The sequence below is a fragment of the Polypterus senegalus genome, chromosome 16, assembly GCF_016835505.1.
Source record: "Polypterus senegalus isolate Bchr_013 chromosome 16, ASM1683550v1, whole genome shotgun sequence".
Classification (NCBI taxonomy): Eukaryota; Metazoa; Chordata; class Cladistia; order Polypteriformes; family Polypteridae; genus Polypterus; species Polypterus senegalus.
The window spans coordinates 89,282,782-89,310,106 of NC_053169.1; the positions used below are offsets into that span (position 1 = coordinate 89,282,782).

General features: G+C 38.8%; 1 protein-coding gene across 2 annotated transcripts in view; it reads right to left on the bottom strand.

Annotated features, from left to right (window-relative positions):
- Positions 1-27,325, bottom strand: part of dync2li1 (dynein, cytoplasmic 2, light intermediate chain 1) — a 47,180-nt gene that overhangs the window by 6,461 nt on the left and 13,394 nt on the right. For both annotated transcript variants that reach the window (XM_039738576.1, XM_039738577.1), the window contains exons 3-12: positions 26,982-27,016; positions 26,831-26,900; positions 26,450-26,538; positions 25,140-25,326; positions 22,707-22,775; positions 21,480-21,557; positions 21,283-21,362; positions 19,154-19,224; positions 9,339-9,436; positions 8,217-8,309 (exon numbers count right to left, since the gene is read on the bottom strand). In XM_039738576.1, coding sequence (XP_039594510.1) covers positions 8,217-8,309; positions 9,339-9,436; positions 19,154-19,224; positions 21,283-21,362; positions 21,480-21,557; positions 22,707-22,775; positions 25,140-25,326; positions 26,450-26,538; positions 26,831-26,900; positions 26,982-27,016 — 870 coding nt within the window. The remainder of the gene's footprint in view (positions 1-8,216; positions 8,310-9,338; positions 9,437-19,153; positions 19,225-21,282; positions 21,363-21,479; positions 21,558-22,706; positions 22,776-25,139; positions 25,327-26,449; positions 26,539-26,830; positions 26,901-26,981; positions 27,017-27,325) is intronic.

Genomic DNA, 27,325 nt, shown 5'->3' on the forward strand with positions numbered 1-27,325 from the left:
GTAAGGAATGAGCCTGACAATTTTCAGCTTTCTACAGTGCATCCGGAAAGTATTCACAGCGCATCACTTTTTCCACATTTTGTTATGTTACAGCCTTTTTCCAAAATGGATTAAATTCATTTTTTTCCTCAGAATTGTACACACAACACCACATAATGACAATGTGAAAAAAGTTTGAGTTTTTTGCAAATTTATTAAAAATAAAAACACATGTACATAAGTATTCACAGCCTTTACTCAATACTTTGTTGATGCACCTTTGGCAGCAATTACAGCCTCAAGTCTTTTTGAATATGATGCCACAAGCTTGGCACACCTATCCTTGGCCAGTTTCACCCATTCCTCTTTGCAGCACCTCTCAAGCTCCATCAGGTTGGATGGGAAGCGTCGGTGCACAGCCATTTTAAGATCTCTCCAGAGATGTTCAATCAGATTCAAGTCCGGGATCTGGCTGGGCCACTCAAGGACATTCACAGAGTTGTCCTGAAACCACTCCTTTGATATCTTGGCTGTGTGCTTAGGGTCGTTGTCCTGCTGAAAGATGAACCGTCGCCCCAGTCTGAGGTCAAGAGCGCTCTGGAGCAGGTTTTCATCCAGGATGTCTCTGTACATTGCTGCAGTCATCTTTCCCTTTATCCTGACTAGTCTCCCAGTTCCTGCCACTGAAAAACATCCCCACAGCATGATGCTGCCACCACCATGCTTCACTGTAGGGATGGTATTGGCCTGGTGATGAGTGGTGCCTGGTTTCCTCCAAGCGTGACACCTGGCATTCACACCAAAGAGTTCAATCTTTGTCTCATCAGACCAGAGAATTTTGTTTCTCATGGTCTGAGAGTCCTTCAGGTGCCTTTTAGCAAACTCCAGGCGGGCTGCCATGTGCCTTTTACTAAGGAGTGGCTTCCGTCTGGCCACTCTACCATACAGCCTGATTGGTGGATATGGTTGTCCTTCTGGAAGGTTCTCCTCTCTCCACAGAGGACCTCTGGGGCTCTGACAGAGTGACCATCGGGTTCTTGGTCACCTCCCTGACTAAGGCCCTTCTCCCCCGATCGCTCAGTTTAGATGGCCGGCCAGCTCTAGGAAGAGTCCTGGTGGTTTCGAACTTCTTCCACTTATGGATGATGGAGGCCACTGTGCTCATTGGGACCTTCAAAGCAGCAGAAATTTTTCTGTAACCTTCCCCAGATTTGTGCCTCGAGACAATCCTGTCTCGGAGGTCTACAGACAATTCCTTTGACTTCATGCTTGGTTTGTGCTCTGACATGAACTGTCAACTGTGGGACCTTCTATAGACAGGTGTGTGCCTTTCCAAATCCTGTCCAATCAACTGAATTTACCACAGGTGGACTCCAATTAAGCTGCAGAAACATCTCAAGGATGATCAGGGGAAACAGGATGCACCTGAGCTCAATTTTGAGCTTCATGGCAAAGGCTGTGAATACTTATGTACATGTGCTTTCTCAATTTTTTTATTTTTAATAAATTTGCAAAAATCTCAAGTAAACTTTTTCACGTTGTCATTATGGGGTGTTGTGTGTAGAATTCTGAGGAAAAAATGAATTTAATCCATTTTGGAATAAGGCTGTAACATAACAAAATGTGGAGAAAAGTGATGCGCTGTGAATACTTTCCGGATGCACTGTACCTACACTGGAAGTTGGAGAATTAGTGATGAGTGAGTCAGTCAGTGAGGGCTTTGCCTTTTATTAGTATAGCTAGTTACATAAGATACGTAACTGTTTTACTAAATGTTAGTGCCTAATCTATGGGAGGTTCCTATAAACTCCATAAGTAGAACTGAATTGGTATATTCTAAGTATTTCTAGCTTCTCAGACTAAACATTATTCTCAGTTAGTGATCAGCCTTGCCATGTGTAAGGTGTAGAGGGCACATGGTTTTAAACCATGCCTTGTGTGTGTGTGTGTGTTGTGTTCCAAGTAACATGTAAGACAACGCACTTAATTGAATGTGCTGCGCCGTACGCTTATGGCGTACAGAAGAAGAAGTTAAGAATCTTTAAGTATAGAAACAACTAAAGTTTTACAAGTTTAGAGAAGATACATTTTTTCTTTTTTTTTGGCCTTTTATTCTACATGTGTAACAACTTTTTTCTTTATTCTTGTGTGGATTGTTTGCTTTGAATTTTCACTAAATATTTTAAAACAAACTTTTGGACTGAGAGATTTCTTTCGGCACACGTTTTACCAGTGCTTGAACTCACCTTATCGCTTGTTTATACCTCACGCTCAGAATGCGTATGCGCCCGCATCATGGCTGCCATGTGTTCCCAGCATTCATTTGACGCGTCCTCTGAGCACGTCCTCAGAAATGAATGCGACATGTGTGCGAGTTGCAGTACCAGCAAAAAATCGGTGGGCGCAGTGTGCTAAAAGTTGGAATGTGACGTCAGAGTCTCTGTTTACTACCTACCTGTGACAGAAATCTGCTTTGTGGATCCTACGAGATAGGTGTGCGCGCTTCGATGTTTGATGAATGGTTCGATATGGTGACGCAAAATGCCGACATACAGATGTATTCTTGTGCTTTTATATTCAAGCGTCGCATATTCCCTATTGTAATGACACGATACATTTTAAAAGTCTCAAATACCATCTTCTGTGCCGTCTTTTTTCCTAGGGCTTCCATCCGGTCCTGACAGCAGCGGATCGCCAGCTATAGATCGCCACAATGAGCACATTAAATGTATGATATTCCAACTCTCTGCACATTCGGAATCCTTAGATTTATACTTGATATCACTTTCACGATGAAATGCATTAAAGTAAGTATGTTACATTTTACAGATAAATCGGTAATTTCGTTTAAATAATGAACACTGTTAATATTTACACAGATGAGGGTGACACGGTGTCAGAGCGTTAGCGCTGCTGTCTTGCAGGGAGTCACATCGCTGATATTCCCAGCCTGCAGTTTGCATGTTTTCCTGCTGGGTTTCCACCCTGTGCTCCGGTTTCCTTCCAAAGATATGCAGATTTGGTTACACTAAAATGACGCCAGTGTGTATGTGTGTGCTTGTATTCACCTTGCGATGAGCTGATGCCTCGTCCAGGGATTGTTTCTGCCTCGTGCCCAATGCTAGCTGGAATGGACAAATCCCTGGACTAATGGATTTAATCATTAAACATCCTTTTCAGAGATACTGCGGTAAGGTGTCATTGGAATTTAATGGGTGTTCCAGGCAATTCACAACACAGAGAAGCCAAACCTGTTCACACCCTGATAATATCTCACACTGCCACCTACTGGATTCCTCCAGATTTACGTAAAGTACGCGAACGAGTATAAACAGTACAACGCTTGTGTAGCAGGAGCGTCCACTGCAGCATGTGTTGCGTCGCGTGAAGTATAACCCCGGCCTAAAACTCCTGTGGCTACATTCATAAATCAACAAGATATCACTGTAGTAATGACAAAAAAATTACAACAACATTCAAAATGTTTAATAAAACAAATCAAAAATGGTTGTAGCAAATTCTTAATACCCCTGGCATCATTATTCTCTTTGTTTAAATTTAGAAATGCTTTGCCAAGCTTTAGCTGAGACTGGCACTGAATTCAAACTCATTTTCTACTAAGTGAACTACAGGTTGGGTGGCACAGTTGCACAGTGGTAGCATGTTCTCCCGTGTCTGGGTTTCCTCCGAGTGCTCTAGTTTCCTCCCGCCATCCAAAGACATGCAGGTTAGGTGCATTGGCAATTCTAAATTGTCCTTAGTGTGTGCTTGGTGTGTGGTTGTGTGTGCCCTGTGGTGGGCTGGCGCCCTGCCCGGGGTTTGTTCCAGCCTTGCACCCTGTGTTGGCTGGGATTGGCTCCAGCAGACCCCCATGACCCTGTAGTTAGGATTTAGTGGGTTGGAAAATGACTGACTGACTGCCTGACTGAACTACAGGTTTGATCATACTTAAGTCAGGAGACCAAGACGGTATTTATTTTTGACTGATGACTGTCTTGGCTGAATTTACTAGTGGGTTCTGAATTACTGTCATTTACACAATGAATTATTAGCCAGTGAGCCCACATTCCTTACTCATGCTTAAGCCTGCAAGATGTATTTGATATTTTCTACAGTCCTTCTACTGCTAAGGTCAGCATTACTATCAACATGTTTCACAGATGAACTGCTCCTGGTTTTGGTCATTTGCAGTTCATTCCTTACTCTACAATCTCACCCTGCTATTCGTCTGGCTTGATTTGCTCCTAACACCATGTCCCACAACTCTAAAGTCTTATCTTGTCACTTTTTTATCAGATTGAAATTCAGCATTTTTGGTAGTGCCAAGTTTTTCCGTTTCTTCCAGTGACATCTTTGAAGTAATTCTGCTTAGTAATTCTGTCCTTTGCAAACTGAAAATATTTCCTTCATCCTGCACAATGGAAGCGGTTAGTGATTTCAGTTACATAGCTTTTCTTTAGAATTTAGAAAAGTTTTGCTTTTTATGCTGCAGTTATTTATCTCAACTGGCTTGGTCTTTGCCAATTGCTGAAGGCTCCAATACAATAAACGACATTTCCAGTGACTGTCAGTCACATTCTGTGCTTCATTTACACCTAATCATGGTGAGTTAGGGCCAGTTGCAGCACACTTGACTTCCAGTCATGTAGTTTGATTTTTTTAAGTCACAGTGGTGGGCTTCTGTGTGTGCAAGGAGCAGACAACCAATGAGTGCTCACCTGAATGTACAATGTATAGAATAAAGGGGCTTTGGACTGCGCAAACAGAAGAGAGGCTGACTTTTTAAGGTTTGTGTGGTTTTATCATGCTTGAACAGAAAAAGACATAAAAAAAGATGGGAGACTGTAACTAAACTCACTGAACATGGAAAGCATTCACATAAGGCTCCAATGCTGTCAGGCAGCACACTAGCTGGCTGTCAACATGCAGTGCACTTGTAAATATCTGGAATTCTTAAACTGTGCTGGAAAGTCGTCATCCCTGCCATTCCTAGCCATATAACTTGACATCTTAGGCCAACAAGATGCAGCCAATGTAGATGTCAAGTTTGACAGTCCCTACAACTATAAAAATCAAATAATGTGCTGCCACCTTAACAATAACAAGTTTCTTTTTTTATGTTTTTTTAAATCATTCATGTTTTCTAAACCTAGTTTCTATGCAGTATTTATAATTAAACTCTTCTTTTGTTTCAGAAACCAAATTCCTTTATTTTCCTTCATGAACAGACATCTAGGCTTCTTCTTTGAAAAGCAGAGGCTCTGATGGCAGACTTTAAAGTTAAGAATGAAGTTTAAATCTAATGCTACACAATCAACATCCGTTTATTTGTTCACAAAACATTTGACATATACTGAAAACCTTCACACCATCTTGTGTTAACGATGGAACCCAAAAATTGTCATAAATCTAATCCATTATAACATACATTTGGGTATACATGGAAAGTAAACAGAAATATAAGGTTACATTATGTACTATTGGCTTATATTATCTTAAAGTTAAGTTGCCTCTGTATAAAACACAAAATATTTCATAAATGTAATGTCATGAAACATATGAAGCATACAGTTTATCTAGCCCTGCATCTCATTTTGAGGTTGCCCCTATAATAATTACTTTTCTTATATTTCTTATATGCTATTCAAGTCTCAATGGCTGTAACAATGGTCACTTACCAGTGATAACCTTTTCATAAACTAGGGAGTTTCGCTTGCCCACCCCTGGGTTTGGTTAACCGGATACACAATTTAAAGAGATTGTTATTTTCATGGGAATTGTTACATATGTATTATTTTCACTTTTACTTTAAAAGTTTTGTAAAAACAATACTTGTCCTTTATTTCCAGCCCCGGGCGTGGTTAAATCTTTCTTGCAGAACATATAACGCTGCTCGTGTTGTGAAGGGGGGTTGGCTGAACACACGCTAAGGAGATGCTGTCGGATCATCTGCTGCTGCTGCTGGGGAGTTGCGCGTTCTTTTTGTCGCGCTGCACGTCGATCATTTAAAAGCCTATACAGCAGCTGTCCGTTTGCCACTTCGTGTCTTTGCCACTCGCGTTGTGAAGTGGGGGCTGAACACACTCTAAGGAGTTGCAGTCGGATCATCTGCTGGCTTGTTGCTGCTGGCGAGCTGCGTTTTCTGCTTGTCGTGCTTTGTGTCGATAATTTCAAAGCCAGTACAGCAGCTGTCCTTTTGCCACTTCGTGGCTCTGCCGCTTGCATTGTGAAGGTGGGAAGGCTGAACACACGCTAAGGAGAAGCAGTCGAATGATCTGCTGGCTTCCTGCTGCTGCTGCGTGTTCTGCTTGTCTCTTGTCGTTGTTTTAAGAGCTGGGAGCACATGATGTCTGTCTGCCAAAAGCATTCCAACAACTGCTTGGTTAGATGCCCGTGAACTTGTTTTAAATGTCACTGCCTTGTCTCGCTTGACGTTAAAGTGTCTCTCGTGGGACGTCAAATTGTCTTCCGAGAAGATCACGTCTCGTCTCCTGAGTCTCCCTCCCAGGATTTTTTTTTTTTATAATAGAGAGATATGTGAGGACATTTGAATTACTGTATATACTCACGTATAAGTTCTCCCGCTGCTCAACCGTATAATTTCCGGTATTTTATAATGTTGGTCGTATAAATCGAATGCAGAAAACTCATGCTATTGGTCCAAGAGATTATGATATGCCGACACCCACCTGAGAGAGTAACCATGGAGCTCACTGCCTTTTTTTATATGTATTGTGCCTACATGACCATACAGTAATACTCAAACTACTCCGAAGCGACGTTTGCACTGTTTTGTGATTTTTTTGTATCTCACACCCTCCTACACCTTTATTGTAAGAGCATATGATGGAGCGTTCGATCAAAAGAAAATTGGAAGCTGGTTTTAAATTAAAAGTTGTTGAAGTGACGAAAGAAATTGGTAACTGTGCTGCTGCAACAAAATTCGACATGTCTGAGAAACTGATGTGAGATTGGAGGAGGCAAGAAGATGTAAAAAAAAAAAAAGTGTTGTATTTTTGAACGGGCGTATAAGTCAGGGTCTGATTTTATGATCGATGTTTCGAGTTTCAAAGCCTAACTTATATGTGAGTATATACGGTATGTTTGTCAGACTGTGCAATAAGATCTCTCCAAATCACTGTATGAAATAAAAATTACAGAAATTCCAAAAATACTTTATAGATTTCACCTTTACAGCCTTTCCTTCAACCAAATTTAGACAATGTGCCACAAATTATAAGGCACATAATGAAATAAATAAAACCAACCTAGTCACAATAATAATCAGGTGATTTCAATTTTCCTGGATGAAGAGCCAAGCTGTGTTCTGTTGTCTTTACTGAATCTAAAGCAAAGGTGAATGCACTGAAAATATGCAAATGTCAAAAGGACTTCAAGATAAACCTATCAGATGTTACAGATCTGGGGAAAGGTTATTAAAAATATACCATGTTTTAAATACACCTTGGTGAATAGTCAGCATTGTCGAGTGGAAAAGGTTTATAGAAAATGCTTGATTGAGGTAATGTGTTGGTGGTGGCAAAGTCAAAAGCCAAGGGTTAATTATACGCTGGAATCAGTCTAGAGTGACTCTTTGCATGGTGCTTCCTCGTGCCATGTATTTGCCGAGTTTTATTAAATATCCTGTGTGAAACGAACAAACCCTCAGCAGTCTCTGGTATACTAAACTTTGATCAAAATGCTTTGGCTAACTTGAAGAAATGTGGGGTGGTTTGTTTTCTAGTTTAGACACCTTTGGTACGAAGGGTGAGTGACTATTTGTAGGGATTTTTTCTTGTGACAAATTAAGATACTGATACTTGGGACTACAGCTGTCACTTACTCAATAGTAGCATACATTTGTAGAAGATAAATGTGTCTGTGGTGTATGTGGAATCTCTCCAAATTGTACTTGCTTCCATTTACAAAGATTTTAGTATTCAAGCCCGGCAAACATATTTGGATCTTGTATAACCACTAAGATTCTCTTTCATTGAGAAACAACACAGAAACAAATATATAACTGTGTTTTGGCTAAATATGGGTGCAAGGTAGTGCTCTTGTTGATTCCTTATTTTAGGGTTTTTTTACATTGATAAAGGTAGCTTATCTGATCATTTTAACTTTTAACGTCTGCAATTTGAAATCATAACCAACATGATAGTAGCCTCAGCTTACTATGGTAAGGTGTACTTAAGTGATTTACAGCACCCAAAAAGAAAAAGGCTTTTCTGTACCTGATTCTTCAGTGCTCTCATTCTGTCGATCTCAGGCTCTGTGTACTGAGGGTCTCTTGCAGGGTCCCTTATATCCTTTGAGTCACTGGTATTCTGAATAGTCAGAAACAAAGAAAGACTGAACAGGTATATGGTCTCATCATCAAACTGCTTACATTTAAATCAATCACACTGATTAAGGATAATGCATCAAATTGCAAGCAGAATGCACTAACACTGAAAGACACCACTTTAGCCTTAGAATAGCAAAAACTTCAGATACATATTATTGCACCATTTCAAGGGTTCCTTGACATGATCTCAACATGAAGAAGAATATATCATCTACCCCAAGAGCAAATCATCTCCACTAGGTTATTATAGCTAAAAATGTAAGGTTGGGCTAAATCCAAGTAAACTTTAGTTATGACAAGAAACTGTAGTCAAAATAAGTTTGGCTAGAGAAAAACTAAATCAACAATAGAGATAATTCCCAAATGATCTGGCCACCTTAAAATGAAAAGTAGCTTAGCTAAGAAAAAAACAACATACATATATATAGGGTGGTCCAGATCTAATTATGCAATTTTCATTACACTATAACTTATTAAGTTTATTACATCGAAAATCACCCGAAAAATCCCGGACCATCGAGAAGTGTGTGAACTGACAACATGAAAAATCGTCCCCGCATAAACCAAAGTCATCCACACGATCTGGATCTGCATAATTAGATCTGGACCACCCTGTATGTATGTATGTATGTATGTATGTATGTGTGTGTATATGTGTATATATATATATATATATATAATTTTTTTACTAAACTTAGTTTCCTCTTGGGATTAATAAAGTATCTATCTAATTTCTATATTGTTCCCAAAACACAGAACTTGGGAAATAACACATCACTTAATTAACCCAGGAATCCAATTAAAAACACAAGCGGGTTGGAACAAAAACCTGCTGCCACAGTGTACCCCCAGGACCGAGTTTGGGAAACACTGATCTAGATCAGGAAGCTTCAAAAACGTCTGAGGCTAACATTCTCTTAAGGTCAGAACAATCTCAGCTCATTAGCCAATTTCAATGTAAATTCGCAGAGAGAAACTAAATTATCAGCCCACCCTGAGTGAAGCTCACCTCAGAAGGGAACATTTTCTCATACGCATTCTTCCACAGATCCAAGGGGCTCCTGACCTGCAGTTTTCCTATTCCAATGTCTGCACTTGGTGGAGATCCTGTAAATTATCAGACATAATTTAAACAGTTGGCACAAAATTAGCAAGCATTTATAGCAGTTCAGAAGTCAGAATAATACAGGTCCTTTATAATTAATTTTAAAACAATGTAACAGCCGACTCACTCTCCAAAACAGGCAGCTACACCACCAAGACCCGTGGCCTGGCAAGTTGAGAACGTTAGACCTGAGAAGCCATACTTCTTCTAAATAAACCTCCCCCAATCGATGATCAAAATTAAGCCAAACAACAAACCATATGAAAATAATAAAGTCAGTATATAATAATAAAAAAGGAAACAAGCAAGCTCCAAACAATATATATTATATATATATATATATATATATATATATATATATATATATATATATTATATCACAACCCAACCAACCCTGACATAACATTCAACCCCAAAATTGTCAGGCAGAAAGTACTAATAAAAAGAAAAGGTGCAGCATAAAGTTAATATGCAATGCAAACCCTCCCTTGACCCCACACTGAACACACACTCACCAAGACATACAGAAAGCACGAAACGCACATAAAAGTTCAGAAGATTTAACAGAAAAAGGATAATGTTTATGAACCTGGTTCAGGTGGAAAAATAGTCCTACGGAAATTACACGGATGATAATGATGGCTCGCTCCTCTCCCCAAACAACAAGAAAGAGTCTCATCATGCTTATCCTCGGTACGTTATGTAATCCAGAACCCCGGGGTTTTGTTGTGCAAAGATGTTGTTGTCGTACGTTGAAAGTGGCAGGTAGACAAAGGGGTGAATGATTTGGATCGCTGCTTTTTCCTGGCTCTGTAATGAATTGGCAGTCTAGGAGAATGGGCTGGTTTTTTCTTTCTTTCTGTCCTTCTGTTTAAATAGCGAATGATCGGATGCAGGTGATGGAATTGGCAGGACTAATTATCGTGAGGGGCCATGGTTCCAGTGTTACCCCCCCCCCCATTGTTTCCAGGGGAGCATATTTAAATAGACACACACACACCATGTAAACAGGACAACGCTACAAAAGATGGGACTCAGCACAAAATACATCAATCATGTAGTACAGCTACAACATAATATTTTTACAGGCTGCTGCAAGATCAGAAGCATATACACAAATAAATAAATACATAAATAAGGGCACTCCTCATTTTCCTAACAGACATGTATTGGGGGCACAGGGTTAGTTTGGCTGATGCCTTATCCATTGATCGTTTCTGCCTTGCGCCCAGTGCTTACTGGAATTGGCCCCCGTTTCCCTGCAACCCTGCTCTGGATAAGCAGGCTTAGAAAATGGACAATGGGTTAATTTGTATAAGAAAGGGCACGACAGCAAGTCTATGTGATGAAATGAATATAGCATGCTTTAATTTGCCGTGTGTAACATGCTTTCATAGCAACCACCTTTCACATAGTGAAGGTCGCGGTGTTATAATATTTTATAGCCGACATAAACTGATAGAAGTTATGAGCTTTTTTAATCAGTTTAATGACACTCCGTTTTATGATGACCTCCACTTGATTGCTGTGAATGTATATGTATATCTTAAACTGGATGTGTTCACTTTGATATGCCCACAATTATCGTTATTGATGTATTCCATTCAAGCCGACACGCTCATTTTTATTTTTTAAACTTAATGTAGGCTGATAAGTGTAATAACTAATAAATGACCCATACATTTATCTCTTTCTGAAGCTGTTAAACTGGAATATAAAGCAAAATAGTACACCTGTTACGGTTCTGCAGCCCATGTGCCCTGAGATTGAGCACACGCATATAACCCTATAATGGAGTAGCTATAAGCTCCAAACATACAGTAACTTAACATTAACATTTACATCAACAAATTTTAATGAAATTGTCAATCAAGGCTGTTTTTATTGACTAAAAATGAGGAGTTTATGCAACACTTTGTCTGGTTTGTCTTTAGCAGTTTATAAAATAGTTAAAAGACAATGTGTCAAAAGAGAGAGTGCGTTCTTCAGCCTTTAAAAACACACTAAATTGGATTAAAAGGGTGTGTGATTATTATGTTATCTATTAACCTAGCAGCCAAGTCCTGCAGTGTGATGCTCTAGCACCACCTACGACTGGTCTTTAGTCACTGCAGGGACAGGGTAAAACAAACACTTAAAGGGCCAATGCAGGGAAGCAAGAATAAATCTAAACAGAAACAATGACAAATGTTTAGCATCCTGAAGTTAATTTCGTTGAACTGGGTTGAGCAACACAATCCTGCCTCATATAATGTTTCTGTCATAAAGACAGGATGAGTAGCACCACCATTTATGGCTCTCCTAAGAGGCCCATGGAGTTTGCAAAGATCATTTTAATGCATTTCTATCCAGTGAACAGACAGACTCACAGACTGCTACAATGTCAAAAGAAACATTCTCTTTCTGCAGACTCATCGAGGACATTGGCATAACTTAACTGGAGTGGTCCGACTATATAAAATAAGCATTTTTAATGGCATAAATGCAGTGATTGAAACAAAAGATTAACTGGAGTCCATGATGCACAATAAAGTCCATTCAGGAGCAGATTGGATGAAACTGACCGTTCCACTCTGTGTGATAATGGACACCAGGACTGCTTTCACTGGGTCTCATCTTGCATATCACATACAGTATGTTAACAGTCATACTGTTAGTGTACAGACATGACAAAAAAATTGTGATGTAAGGAGTACAAAACTGAATAACAAGTAAGTTTCATTAGGATTTTAAACATATCATAAATATAGTATGTCCAGTTTTATTAGCATTTCAGGTAGATTATTAAAAGTTGGTTTAACATGATTCAGGCTGGACAATTGTCAGCACAGTTGTCAACTTTGGCTGTTTGAAAATGAGCAAAAGATGTATAAGACAAAACAATATTTGTATAGACTGAACATAATGGGAAACATTAGTAGAATTCATATTGAACACTCTTCACACTAGACCGGAGTGGGCAAAGTCAGTCCTGGAGGGCCGCAGTGGCTGCAGGTTTTTGATCCAACCCAGTGGTTTAATTAGAAAACAATCCTTGTCGATAATTTAATTTCATGGCATGTTACAGTAGTGCTTTAACTCTGCCATGTCTGGTCATTCTCATATCCTCAATTTGCTTTTCTTTTCTAAGGATATCATCCAAATGATTTGAAGTCTAAAATGGAGGAGTAATTCTCAGTCCTTGACTTTTTTCTCTTCACTTTTCTTCCAAGTATTTAATTAAACCAAATAGCGCACAATAAATACATACAAGTGTTTATGGTAACAAGCTGAACGGAGAACTGCTGCTTTCCTTTGTCATTTGCATCTTATCTATACTAATAAAAGGCAAAGCCCTCACTGACTGACCGACTGACTGACTGACTCATCACTAATTCTCCAACTACCCGTGTAGGTAGAAGGCTGAAATTTGGCAGGCTCATTCCTTACAGCTTACTTACAAAAGTTGGGCAGGTTTCATTTAGAAATTCTACGCTTAATGGTCATAACTGGAACCTATTTTTTCGTCCATATACTATAATAGACTTCTGCTCGAAAACCGTGGGAGGCGGAGTTACGCCTCCCACATAATTTAGTGCCTGCCCATATAAGGCCGTCCATCAGCGGCAATCCAATAGAAGCACTGCCGCTAAATATTCACGGGTGAAGGACTGTGATTATGCAGACGAAGATGAGATGGTCAGGGTGGTGTTTGGCACAAACTCAGTGAAACTGCGAGAGAAACTTTTAAGTGCCAGGTCTTAGCTAACATTAAATACATTCGTGGACATCGCACAAGATGGCACCAGCACAGCTGGGAACCTTCGATGCATGTACACCGAGCGGCTCACATGAACTGACGCAGTGCACAGACAAAATGCAGCAGTTCCAAAGAGTGCTGAACAAAAACCGAATTACACAATTGAGAAGGCAACAAAAAAATATGAAGGGTCTGACACATACAAGCATATTCATAAGTGCATCTACTGCGAAAACAAAGCACACGGTAGAAAAAGTCAATGTCCCGCTAAAGGAAGACAGTTTAAAAAAAAAACCCGTGCATGCAGTGTGTTACGTCTCAGATAAAGAAGAAGACGAGCTGTTTATTGATGCAGTAAGAAACGAATTGATGAATGAAACCTGTTATCTTTACAACGATTGACAAACACTGAATGTAACTTGAACACAACACATCCTACAAATACGAACCTGATTGAAAGAAATAATGATAATCAAATCCTTGATGACAGCAACACTCATAACAATCACGGTATATTGACAATCATGTTACGTTATTTTAAAATGTTCCCTTTTCTTTTTCATAACTTCTTTAACACACTACTTCTCCGCTGCAAAGCGTGAGATATATATATCTATATCTATATATCTATATATATATATATCTATATCTATATATATATATATATCTATATATATCTATATATATCTATATATATCTATATATATATATATATATATACTAGTAAAATACCAAGAAAGGAGAAGTAGTGTGTTAAAGAAGTTATGAAAAGAAAAGGAAACATTTTGAAAATAACGTAACCTGATTGTCAATGTAATTGTTTTGTCACTGTTGTGAGTGATGAGTGTTGTTGTCATATATATATATATATATATATATATATATATGTATATATATATATATATATATATATATATATATATATATATATATATATATATACATACATATCTATACATATACACATATATACATACATATATATCTACATATATACACACAAATACATATATATATATATACATACATACACACACACATATATAAACATATATATACATATACATACATATCTACATATATACACACACAGCTATTTCGTATCAGTGCAATACGCTGCTTGTTTCCACAGTAGCTGCATTTATGAATATGCTTATCAGACGCTTCATATTTTTTGCTGCCTTTTCAATTGTGTAATTCGGTTTTGTTCAGCTCTTTGGAACTGTTGCTTTTTATCTGTGCACCGCGCCAGTTCACGCGGAGCCACTCGGTGTACTTGCATCGAAGGTTCCCAGCTGTGCTGGTGCCATCTCGTGCTATGTCCATAGCTTTATTTAATGTTACCTTAGTCCTGGCACTTAAAACTTTCTCTAGCAGTTTCGCTGAGTTTGTGTCAAACACCACCCTGACCATCTCATCTTCCTCTCCATAAGCACAGTCCTTCACCCGTGAATATTTACCCGTGGCAGTTTGCTATTGGATTGCCGCTGACGGACGGCCTTATATGGGCAGGCACTAAATTACAAACGCCATCGGCAGCCTGTCTATGAACTTAATTTAAAGTGTAGGTTTACATCGTGCTTTGTTTCCGAAGTAGCAGAACTCATGACTATGGTTGTATATGTCACTCGCTCGCTTCTTATTGTTTCGCTGCCTTCTCAATTATATAATGCATGTTTTCTTGAGCGCTTTTTGAGGTCTTCCTGGTTTTCTATGTACTGCGTGATTAGACTGACTGACTGACTGACTCACACTAATTCTCCAACTACCCCCAGGTGAAAGGCTGAAATTGAAGCTCATCTCCATTACAGTAAATGGAGAAAAACTGCTTCCAGTTATGACCATTACGCATAGAATTTCGATATAAAACCTGCCCAACTTTTGGGAGGCGAGCTGTAAGGAATGAACCTGCCAAATTTCAGCCTTCCACCCACACGGGTGTTGGAGAATTAGTGATGAGTCAGTGAGTGAGTGAGTCAGTGAATGAGGGCTTTGCCTTTATTAGTAACATTAAATACATCCGTGGACATCGCACAAGATGGCACCAGCACAGCTAGGAACCTTGATGCATGTACACGGCGGCTCACATGAACTGGCGCAGTGCACAGACAAAAAGCAGCAGTTCCAAAGAGCGCTGAACAAAAACCGAATTACACAATTGAAAAGGCAGCAAAAAATATGAAGGGTCTGACACATACAAGAATATTCATAAGTGCATCTACTGCGGAAACAAAGCACACGGTGGAAAAAGTCAATGTCCCGCTAAAGGAAGATAGTGTAAAAAAAAAAAAACCCGTGCATGCAGTGTGTTACGTCTCAGATAAAGAGGAAGACGAGCTGTTTATTGATGCAGTAAGAAACGAATTGATGAATGAAACCTGTCATCTTTACAACGATTGACAAACAATGAATGTAACTTGAACACAACACATCCTACAAATACAAACCTGATTGAAAGAAATAATGATAATCAAATCCTTGATGACAGCAACACTCATAACACTCACAAAACAATTACGGTATATTGACAATCATGTTACGTTATTTTAAAATGTTCCCTTTTCTTTTTCATAACTTCTTTAACACACTACTTCTCCGCTGCGAAGCGTGGATATATATATATATATATATATATATATATATATGTGTATATATATATATATATATATATATATGTACACCACACATACATAGTTAAACCACTGATCTACATAATTTAAATAGAATATTAATGTCTTTCACGTCATAGCTTATGGTATAGTCTTTTCCCCTATAGTTAACAAGAGATAGAACCTTCTTGCTATAACTGAATAACAGTGTGATAATAAGTTCAGTTTGTTTGGAACAAGTCCCAGTAAAGAAGTGCCTTGAAAGACCCATTTAAGCTTAGAAATGGGATAAGCATACAGTTTTCTGACCGTTTTGAAATGGTTCAGAAATGTTAAGAAGTAACGATTTGAGATGTAACAAGATTAAGCTTAGAACTGAACTTTTCTTGACATTAACTTTTCTTTTTTGTTATTTTAATTTTCCTTTTTGTGTGAACTGTTTTTACTTCAAAACTTAACTAAACCTCCAAAAACCAAGATATTTTGTCTGTGGAGTCATTTCTCTGGCGTCAGGCAAACACGAGTTGTCAGAACGGTAATTTTTACATTATTTCACAGTAAAACTATTTCTATTTATATATATATACACACACACACACACACACACACACACATATATATATCAGCGCTTCCTGATTCATTTTACCCTCGCACCCCCTTGGTTTGAGACGTATGAAAAAAATATGCGGTTAACGCAGAAAGACAGATCCCCACTTGAAGCTTTATGAATAATGGATACTTTATTCGCCATCAATGATTGTTTTGGTAAAGCCATACTCAGTGTAATCATTAGATGAACGGTAAAAAAGTAAGAGTGAGGGGAGGGTGACTTATTGAGGCACGCAGGCGAAACCACAATAGCATGCGGGCTCGATGTAGTGCACGTCAACTTGATCTGAATTGCGCGATCACGTTCAAAAAAATATATCTTTTCAAGTTCTATTTAGTTGACACAAATATCTTTGGTTGGAATGTAAGGCGAATTTACTCTTTACATTTCTATGGTGAAGAAAAATTTATGCAATGATGCCTACATTTAACTTACATTCCTACCAAAGATATTTCTTTTAACTAAATAAAAATTCCTTCTATTTAAAATTTAAATAGAACTTGAACAAATACGATAGTTCATAATTTCCACGCAGACTTGCCGTAACAGCGGGAGTCATCCGTTTTAACAAGCAGCGTATTGCACTGATATGAAATGCCCTGCCCATTTAATTATTTAGGAATGGATAGATAAATTATGATTTTGTACAAATAATGTTTTTGATTTTTCTTCCTTGATGGATTCTGGCACCTCCAGCAACAGTTGCTCGCACCCCAAAGACTGTGTATATATATATGTATATATATATGTGTGTGTATGTATGTATGTATGTATGTATGTATGTATGTATGTATATGTGGATGTAAATGTATATATATATATATATATATATATATAAACTGCTCAAAAAATTAAAGGAACACTTTGAAAACACATCAGATCTCAATGGGAAAAAGAAATCCTCCTGGATATCTATACTGATATAGACTGGGTAATGTGTTAGGAATGAAAGGATGCCACATCGTTTGATGGAAATGAAAATGATCAACCTACAGAGCCCTGAATTCAAAGACGCCCCAAAAATCAGAGTGAAAAAAATATGTGGCAGGCTAGTCCATACTGCCAAAATTTAATTGCAGCAACTCCAAATTGTACGCAGCACTTTGTATGGCCCCTGTGTTCTTGTATACATGCCTGACAACATCGGTGCATGCTTCTAATGAGATGACAGATGGTGTTGTGGGGGATCTCCTCCCAGATCTGGACCAGGGCATCACTGAGCTCCTGGACAGTCTGAGGTGCAACCTGGTGGCATTGGATGGACCAAAACATAATGTCCCAGAGGTGTTCTATTGGATTTAGGTCAGGAAAGTGTGGTGGCCAGTCAATGGTATCAATTCCTTTATCCTTCAGGAACTGCCTGCATACTCTCACCACATGAGGCCAGGAATTGTCGTGCACCAGGAGCCACTGTACCAGCATAGGGTCTGACAATGGGTCCAATGATGTTACAGGCAGCATAATGTTCTCCATGGCTTCTCCAGACCCTTTCACTTCTGTCACGTGCTCAGGGTGAACCTGCTCTCATCTGTAAAAAGCACAGGGCACCAGTGGTGCATCTGCCAATTCTGGTATTCTATGGCGAATGCCAATCGAGCTGCATGCTGCTGGGCAGTGAGCTCGGGGCCCATTAGAGGACATGGGGCCCTTGGGTCACCCTCATGAAGTCTTTCTGGTTGTTTGGTCAGAGACATTCACACCAGTGGCCTGCTGGAGGTCATTTTGTAGGGCTCTGGCAGTGCTCATCCTGTTCCTCCTTGCCCAAAGGAGCAGATACTGGTCCTGCTGATGGGTTATGGACCTTCTATGGCCCTCTCCAGCTCTCCTAGAGTAACTGCTTGTCTCCTAGAATCTCCTCCATGCCCTTGAGACTGTGCAGGAGACACAGCAAACCTTCTGGCAATGACACGTATTGATGTGCCATCGTGGAGAAGTTGGACTACCTGTGCAACCTCTGTAGGGTCCAGGTATCGCCTCATGCTACCAGTAGTGACACTGACTGTAGCCAAATGCAAAACTAGTGAAGAAACAGTCAGAAAAGATGAGGAGGGAAAAATGTCAGTGGCCTCCACCTGTTAAACCATTCCTGTTTTGGGGGTCATCTCATTGTTGCCCCTCTAGTGCATCTGTTGTTAATTTCATTAACACCACAGCAGCTGAAACTGATTAACAACCCCCTCTGCTACTTAGCTGATCAGATTAATATCCCATAAGTTTGATTGACTTTATGCTATACTCTGATTAAAAAGTGTTCCTTTAATTCTTTTGAGCAGTATATATATATATATATATATATATATATATATATATATATATATATATATATATATATATATATATATATGTGTATGTATGTGTGTATATGTGTGTGTGTGTGTGTGTAATATATATGACAGCAACACTCATCACACAAAAGTGACAAAACAATTACATTGACAATCATGTTACATTATTTTCAAAATGTTTCCTTTTCTTTTTCATTACTTCTTTAACACACTACTTCTCTGCTGCGAAACGCGGGTATTTTGCTAGTTGCTAATAAGAAGCAATTAAAAATGGAGAATACAGCTGTTTAAGACTAAAATAAGCAATAAGGGTTCAAAATCTTAACAAGCGAGACCACTAAGAAGAAGCAGAAATGTTACTTGATCAATAAGTGCTTCTTATTAGGCCACTGGTTTGGAACAAAAACCTGCAGCCACTGCGGCCCACCAGGAATGACTTTGCTCACCCCTGCACTAGACCAATTCACTTTACTCACCAATCTGGCTTAATGAATCCATCCCAGCCGAGATCAGTAGAGGCTTGTTATGGTCTGTAGACGCACATTTCCTGTTAAGAAAGACAAAACTGATGGTCATTATCACGGTGATATCATATCATGGGTAAAACCCCGGGAGGATGACCTAAACAAGAGGACAAACTAGAACTCCGGTTGAAGTAGAGTGGCATCTAATAGAGGAGAAATAATTTGGTCCAACATTATGCTGTATATATATAACTGTATACAGTATGTACAGTGGGTATAGAAAAGAATTCCCCCTTTGAAATATTCCCATTTTCTTGCTTTATAGCCTTAAATGAAAACACACAAACAATATTTTTTTCAGCTTTACTTACTCAATGCAATCTATAACATCCCAGTGAAAGATATCACAGCTACAGTTCAGAAGAATTTTAAAAAATAAAAAACAAGAAATACTGAGATTAATAAAGGATCACCCCCCCTTCCTAAACTCAATCAGGTGTAAGTGTCCACCATTTCCATTGCAGACCATAGTTAAGTCCATAATAAAGAAGTGGCAAGTGTTTCGTACTGCTAGGACTCTCCCTGGATTCGGCCGCCCCTTCCAAAACTATTATTCTGGAAGAGCAAGGAGGAAACTGGTCAGAGAGGTACAGGATTTTATGACAAAACATGGTCATTGTGTGCATGCAACAATTTTTACAAGCGCTCCACAATTATAGCTTGTTCGGGAAGGTCGCAAGGAAAAAGCCACTTCTCAAAAATGGCCACATTAAGGCTCGTTTGAGCTTTGCCAGAATGCACCTTGAAGATTCTGATGCCAAGAGGAAAAAGGTCTTATGGTCAGATGAGACCAAAATCGAACTATTTGGCCTCAATAGCAAACGGTACACCAATGCAGCTCACCATCCACAACACAACACACCTACAGTAAAGCATGGAGGTGGCAGCATCCTGCTGTGGGGGTGTTTCTCTGCCGCAGGGCCTGCTACCCTCTGTCAGAAAGTTGAAGATGGCCAGAACGTTCACCTTTCAACACGACAGCGATCTGAGGCACACAGCAAAACTGACCATACTGTGGCTGAAGGAGAAAAAAGTGAATGTCCTCATGTGGCCGAGTCAGAGCCCAGATCTAAATCCCATTGAAAATCTGTGGAAAGATTTGAAGATAGCAGACCACCAACGCTCACCATCCAATTTGAACGAACTTGAACAGTTCTGTAAAGAAGAGTGGGGGGCAAATATTGAGTAGGCTCAATCTAGATGTGCAAAGCTGATAGAGAAGAAACCCAACAGACTCAGGGCTGTCATTAAAGCAAAAGGTGGTTCAACAAAATACTGACATTGGGGGGTGATCCTTTATTAATCTCAGTATGTCTTGTCTTTGATTTTCTAGAATTTCTTTGAACTGTAGCTGTGATATCTTTCATTTGGATGTTTATAGGTTGCATTGAGTAATGAAAGCTAGAAAGAAATATTTTGTTTGTATGTTTTCATTTAAGGCTGTAAAGCAAAAAAAAAAAAAGGAATATTTCGAAGAGGGGATTATTTTCTATACCCACTGTATGTTACGTGCTTAGTATTATTTTGATGTTTGTCATGCGTTGAGGAGATATTCAAATAAGAAATTTCATTGCACTAGGAACCCAGGACAATAAACTTGATTTGACATTACAAATATTATAAAGCATAATATACATTGCTAGGAATGGCAAGCAATAGCATCTTTCAGAGCACCATCTGCAACATCGTATTACACAGGAAGACCTGCATTAGTGAAGAAGTAAAGCATGGCAAATAGGCATGCAGTCCAGAAGGTTATTTTATCCTCTGAATGAGCTGCTTCATTGGGTGTTTGATTATTCTCAATGTGGGAGTTACTGCTTGGGTTTTGGGCTGTACTGACAATATATTCTCAATGAAAGGCAAAGTGACTCCAGATTCCACAACACGTATATGCTGTATTAATACATTTTTTCAGTCACAGGGCAAAAATAATTTGCAATTTTCTTACTGATTTTTATAAATACTTTCTGGAGATTGTTTGCCTTGTCTTCATCAGTTGTGCTTTCATTTGCTGACAATAGGAATCAGAAACAGGTGCCTCTTTGGAGCTAGCAATCCACTAAGAAAGACTGACTCACCCTCTGTCTGTACCAAATGCAAGATGGCTGAGAAACACTCGGGTTTTGGACACAAAGCTTTCAGTTTTTGCGCTAGAAAACTAAGACATTAAAAAAAAAAAATAAAATAAAATAAAGACCAGGGAAAAATAAAACCCATTTCAATCTGTCTTAAATATGTAAATATGTAAGCCTGAAATCACTACAGCATTACTTACAGCCAAAGAAGCTCCATGATAGTGAGCAACAAAGCGCAGAGTCTTACAAATCATCTTCCTTTTTTCTGATTCAAAGTCCTGAAAACATAACATGGTATAATGGAAGTCTGAGGATGAATGGCAGGGTATGGGGTTAAGGGAAAAGAAAAATTCCTGAGCCTGAAACTTTGGACTGAAGGTTAGTAACTTTGAACTGGGGATTATTACAAAAGCTACATTAACCAGAACAAAACAAAAATGAATTTGTGAAAAACTTCTATATTATATAATGTACACAGTTCAAGTGATGAATATATATAAATATATTTCATGCAGTTCGCATACCAGGAGAAGGTGGAGCCGAGGATGCCATCATCTATATGCTACACCGATCCCTCTCCCACTTGGACAGAGGCAGTGGTGCTATAAGAATTATGTTTCTGGACTTCTCTAGCGCCTTCAACACCATCCAACCTCTGGCTCCTTAGGGACAAGCTGACAGAGATTAGACAGAGAGTAGACGCACACCTGGTGGCATGGATCGTGGACTATCTTACAGACAGACCTCAGTATGTGCATCTTGGGAACTGCAGGTCTGACATTGTGGTCAGCAATATATATTTTTTGGTTACATACACAGTCCGGTACATATACAATGACAGGTGAGGTGGCTGTTGCTTTTGGCAGTATTGATGTACATTGGCGAGCATGAATATCTAATACTGTGCCTTTGATCTGTAGGACACAGTAACAGTACATTTATACTAAAGCTTCTTAGAATACACAATGCAGAATCAAGCATGGAGTTATTTTAATCTGTGACACTAAATGCCCAGACACTGTGCTTCATCCCTCTTTTCTACCAACCAAGCCAACCACTATTTATTTTAACACCTTATTTTACTGTTCTTGTGTATCTCCAGCCCTAAGAAACGTTGAGTCCACCTAAAGCAGAGACTTTGAATCACGCTCAGAGTATGCTCACAGCAACTCCCAGAAAGCAGTTTGCTGAAGGTTTTGTTAACAAATAACCCTGGTCACATACTACTGATAAATGAAATGAAAATACTGCTACACGTTTGGTTAAATCATACCCTACACAAAATCCTGTGTTATTGCTTTTTTATGTGGGTGTTGTTGACTTAATAAAATGGCAAAACAGGCAGTAAATATTTTTATAAATCTAAAATGGTCACATGCAGAATAACATTAAGCCCTTTAGAGTCTCTGAAAAAGGCTGAGGCTTACCTGGAAAATGTCATACTTGCTTCCAATTATAAGTAAAGGAACAGGAAAAACATCAATCAGCTCACGGTCCTGTAATAATTTCAAATAAAACATTTATCAAAAAGGAGCAAGGAAATACTTTGGAGGCCTGCTAAAAATAAGAACCAGTAAATTTCAGCAAGTAACTTGAATGAGTTCATACAGTAACACTGGACAGAGAGCACAACTCTGTACACTATGGACAAGTAAGCAGTACAACAAAAAAGTATTAAAGAGCAAATGTGTAAATATTGTATGTACATGCTCCATACAGCAAACAGCTCAAAGTACTGTAGCCTTTTGTGGCATTCAACACAGCAAAGAATTTTGTATATAAAAATCGGGAGTGGTCTCCTCTAGACTTTCTCATATACTCAGATATGGTGATGGAGTAAACCGCAAGACAATGATTATATTTTTATATTATGTACATTAAAGAACCATCAGCACCAAATCAAATCAAGTTAATAATATATTGAACAATTATTATAAAAGTAAAGTTGAATAAATCAAGACTCTGCAGCTGCATGAATAAAAGATAAGTACCACTTCTGGTTAGCGGAAATAGCCCAAAAGTTGGTAGAAATCTACGTTTTCTACCAAATACTTGTATGCAAAATTTGGTTGACCTAAATGAAAGCTCAAGTTATCGTATTTATACAGTTATACACACAGACATAATTCCAAATATTGTATTTTTGGACTAGGGGAGGTCTAAAACATCGAGATTCATCAAAATCTCGAAATGGAATTTTTAGAGGATTCTAATACTTTCCCTACACTTCGAACATGAGAAAGTAAAAAGCTAGAATTTCAGTCCATCCATGTATTCATTTCTTGGGACATGAAGCCTATCCCTGCAGCACTAGGTGTATTACAGTAACTAACGCTGGACAGAATGCAAATAACCTAAGACACATATCCTTGGCATAGACAGGAAAACCAAAATCCCCAAGGAAAAGCCCATGAAGATATTTTTCAGCATACTAATACCAGAAATCTACACATTGCAGATAACTCCATAACATAATTAAAGTAGTGTATGAACTGTGTGCAGTGAATACCTTTACAAAATAAACACCTGCGTTATGCCCTACCGATGACTCTGTATTCTAAAAGTCACATCAGCACATGTACTAAACTGCACTATGAAATGTAACGATCTTAAGTTATATAATCTGCACATAAAGGCCATTCCATGCCACCTGCACTTCAGAACAGGTAATCCACCTGAAACTAAGTATGTTTGGGTTCGGACGGTACTTGGATGGGACACCATGTAGGAAAAGTTTGGGTTGCTGCTAAAAGAGGTGTTGGTGTGGTCAACAGTGTGAACTTACTCTGTGTGTGGATCCCAAAACCCCAGTGCACTGCCATCCTTCAGTTCAAACATAAAATTAAGGTCCTGACTCTCTGTGGTCATAAAAGATCCCTGGGTATCCTTCTCAAAGTGTTATGGTGTTTCTTGATGTTCTGGCTCAATTGCCTAACACAGATTGGTCATTCTGGCACCCTAATCATCTGCTGCTCCTTATTGGTGAAGGAGTGAGAGAGAGAGAGAGAGAGAGAGAGACAGTTGGCCAGCTAATGGCTGGTGTGTGGTGAGCATACTGGCACAAGAATGGCTGCTGTCATGTCAACGAGGTGGATGCTACACATTGGTGGCAGTTAAAGTGGCTCCTAACTACCTATGTAAAGTCCTTTGTGTAGGTTAGAAACTGCTATATAAATGTTATTAATTATTAACACAACCTGGATATATTGTAATATACAATAAGTGCATACTGCATGTAACAAGGCCAGAAGGATATGAGGTATACAGTACAGCACGGCACAGTTCTGTACAGCTTATAACTCTTAATAGAACTCATTGAAATACACCACAGACCAGTACAATGCAAGTACGTGCAATTCTGTTTTGGTTGTCTAGAAGTTTGGACAGAGTGCATACTTCAGCATAGGATAGGTTAGAACTCAGTACAATTTATAACTTACTTAACACTAGAATCCCTAAAGCCTAGGAAAAAAACTTGATCCCGGCCCACCTTAAATCCCTTCGCACCTCTCTATCAGCGTCTTTTGTTTCGTAAATGCGTCAATCAGCACAAGCAGCCTTCAGGGATTCTCATATTAACTATTGCACTGTATTCTGTAAACTACACAGTTCAATATACTATGCTAAGAATTACTTAATCTTGTCAGCTGAAACAAGAAATACAGAAAAAAAGCCCTTAATCGCATATGAATAATAAGCTATGCATGCCATTTTATGACACAGTCTCACCTATCCTATTGAGCTATTGTTAAGCCTTCTAATTTAAAATATGCTGAAACCATTTCAACAACAGTAAGAGATCAAAACAGAATGTAGTATTATACAGACGGACGTTAACTTGTTTAGCTAAGAAGTCTCACCGGATGGTCTTTGAGTTGTGGCTTAAACTCTAGCTTTCCCAGTTCAGCTCTTCCCTTAGTATCCATCTTTGCAAGTTCAGCCAAAGCTTTGTTCACCTGTGTTTTAGTGACCTGAAGCAGCTTCTCCATAGTAGACCACAGACTGTTTGGTTTGGAGAGATCCACGAGCAAGACAACAGCTAGAGCTCTGAAAAATAAGTACACACACTAGAAGGAGAATTGGGTACTTCAATAAAGAAAATATATAGCCCATAAGAGACAGAAATATTTTTAAAATGGAAGCTGCAGCTAAAGTATACTTGCATAAAGCCAAATGGCACCATACAACCACTCATTCTTGGCAAGTGAGCCTGGCTGCCTGACTATTAAGTATGTAGATGTCTTTAGGTTGGGAGGAGAAAGTAAAACTAACATTAGTTATATCATTTTTAGTGTTGAAACCAGTTAAGTAGGCAACATTATGGCTCTACTCAATCTTAGACAGGTACAGGCCAGAGTCAGAACAAACTACTACAGAACTACCACCATGGACAGGGGCTGGACAGGAGAATGAAGGGACACCAACAAGAAGGCAGAATTTGTCCAAGTTAATGACAATTAGGGGGTAAGGCAATGAACATCTAGACTGCTAAGCGAAAACCAGCAAAGTCTTCTCCTAGGGATTAGCCTGTGACCTACATTGGGATATGACCTATCAGCTCCGCAATTGTTAATCATTTTGACAAATATACCTCGGTTCCTGAATGAAGATAAGTCTATGGTCATGATAGCAAGCAGGAGAACCAATAGTGCTGTCTAAAGAGAGATAGCTAGTAAACTTTCTTAATGAAAACCAAAGACGTGAGGGTTCTAAAGTGCTCAACCGAATTCAAATTATGAGGCAAAAATGAACAGAAATGGCTGTTTCTTTCACAGTTCTGAGAACTTACGATCCCTGGGGTCAGCAAGTATAAATAATGATAATACACTACAGAATAAATAAACAAGGGAAGTCTAGAAACTGATGACGCTACCTTTCTCATTCTGTAGAACTGTGTTACTGAGGCTAGCACAAGGCTACCTGCACTATTTATTGGGCTGTTCTAGTACCAGTGACCAAGTGCAGGATTCTGGATGATATGACTAAATGGTAATCTTTTGTTAGTGAAGGCAAAGGCAAATCCAAAAACAAATGGACAATAACCAGCCAGATGTGTGGAGTGCAGCTAACAAAGAACCAGGAAAAATTAACGTCGCTCCCTAAAACTAATTTCAGTCATTTTTATCAAGATCTGTCCAGAGATTCACTTCTAGTATTATAAAGAGCATACCTTACAGTTTCTGCAGTGATTGGGATTTGCACAAGATCAGATAGGGAGGTGCCGCCACCAAGCTCCCAGAAGTGAGCCATATCCTTTGGCTGAAACAGAAGAGCCTCAGATAAAAACTCAAGTGAAAGGAAACAATTAAATTAGGTGCATCCCAGTTTAGAAATCAGCTTGCAGTGGTCCAGTCAATAACCAAACTACACAGAACAAACTTCAGAAACCAATTCCAATGTTAATGGATTGAGACCAGGATGCAACTTGCTTGTACCAAAGACTCAGTCTTTCCGCATTTCAGAAAAAAAATACATGTCACCACAAGCTATTAGCAAATCAGAAAAAAAAAATTCCATTCTACTAGATCTTTACTCAGAATTGTTCACTTACCGTGCTGTGCCCCCGTGCTCTCCGTCCAAATGTATACTCTAGAGCTAGTGTAGATTTTGGAAGCTCATCCCTTTTTGGACAAAAAGCCATTGTTACTATGGTTGCTTTTCAGGTTCTTTCAAGAAACAAATGAGATTAGACGGGACACTACCTTTCAAGAAAGCGGAGGATCAGAGTTGTCTTGCCCTATAAAAAAAGAAAGAAAGCAGTTTTTACCTTTTCCTTTGTCCTGCTAACACACTTCAGTTAAGGTTAACAACTAATGTTCAAAATATTCTGTGAATCTCATCAAAAACACCACACAGCTCAACTTGATAAGTCTGTTTGGGACATCTTTCAGTCCTTTAAGAAGTGGGAACCAGGCTTGCTTAATATCCTTGCAAAATACATTTTCTGTCTCTCTAATTTTAAATGAAATTTCATGAAATAATGCCATTTTCACATACACTCTGATTTTTGGGTATATTACCAAAAAAAATGAAATGAAATAATGGG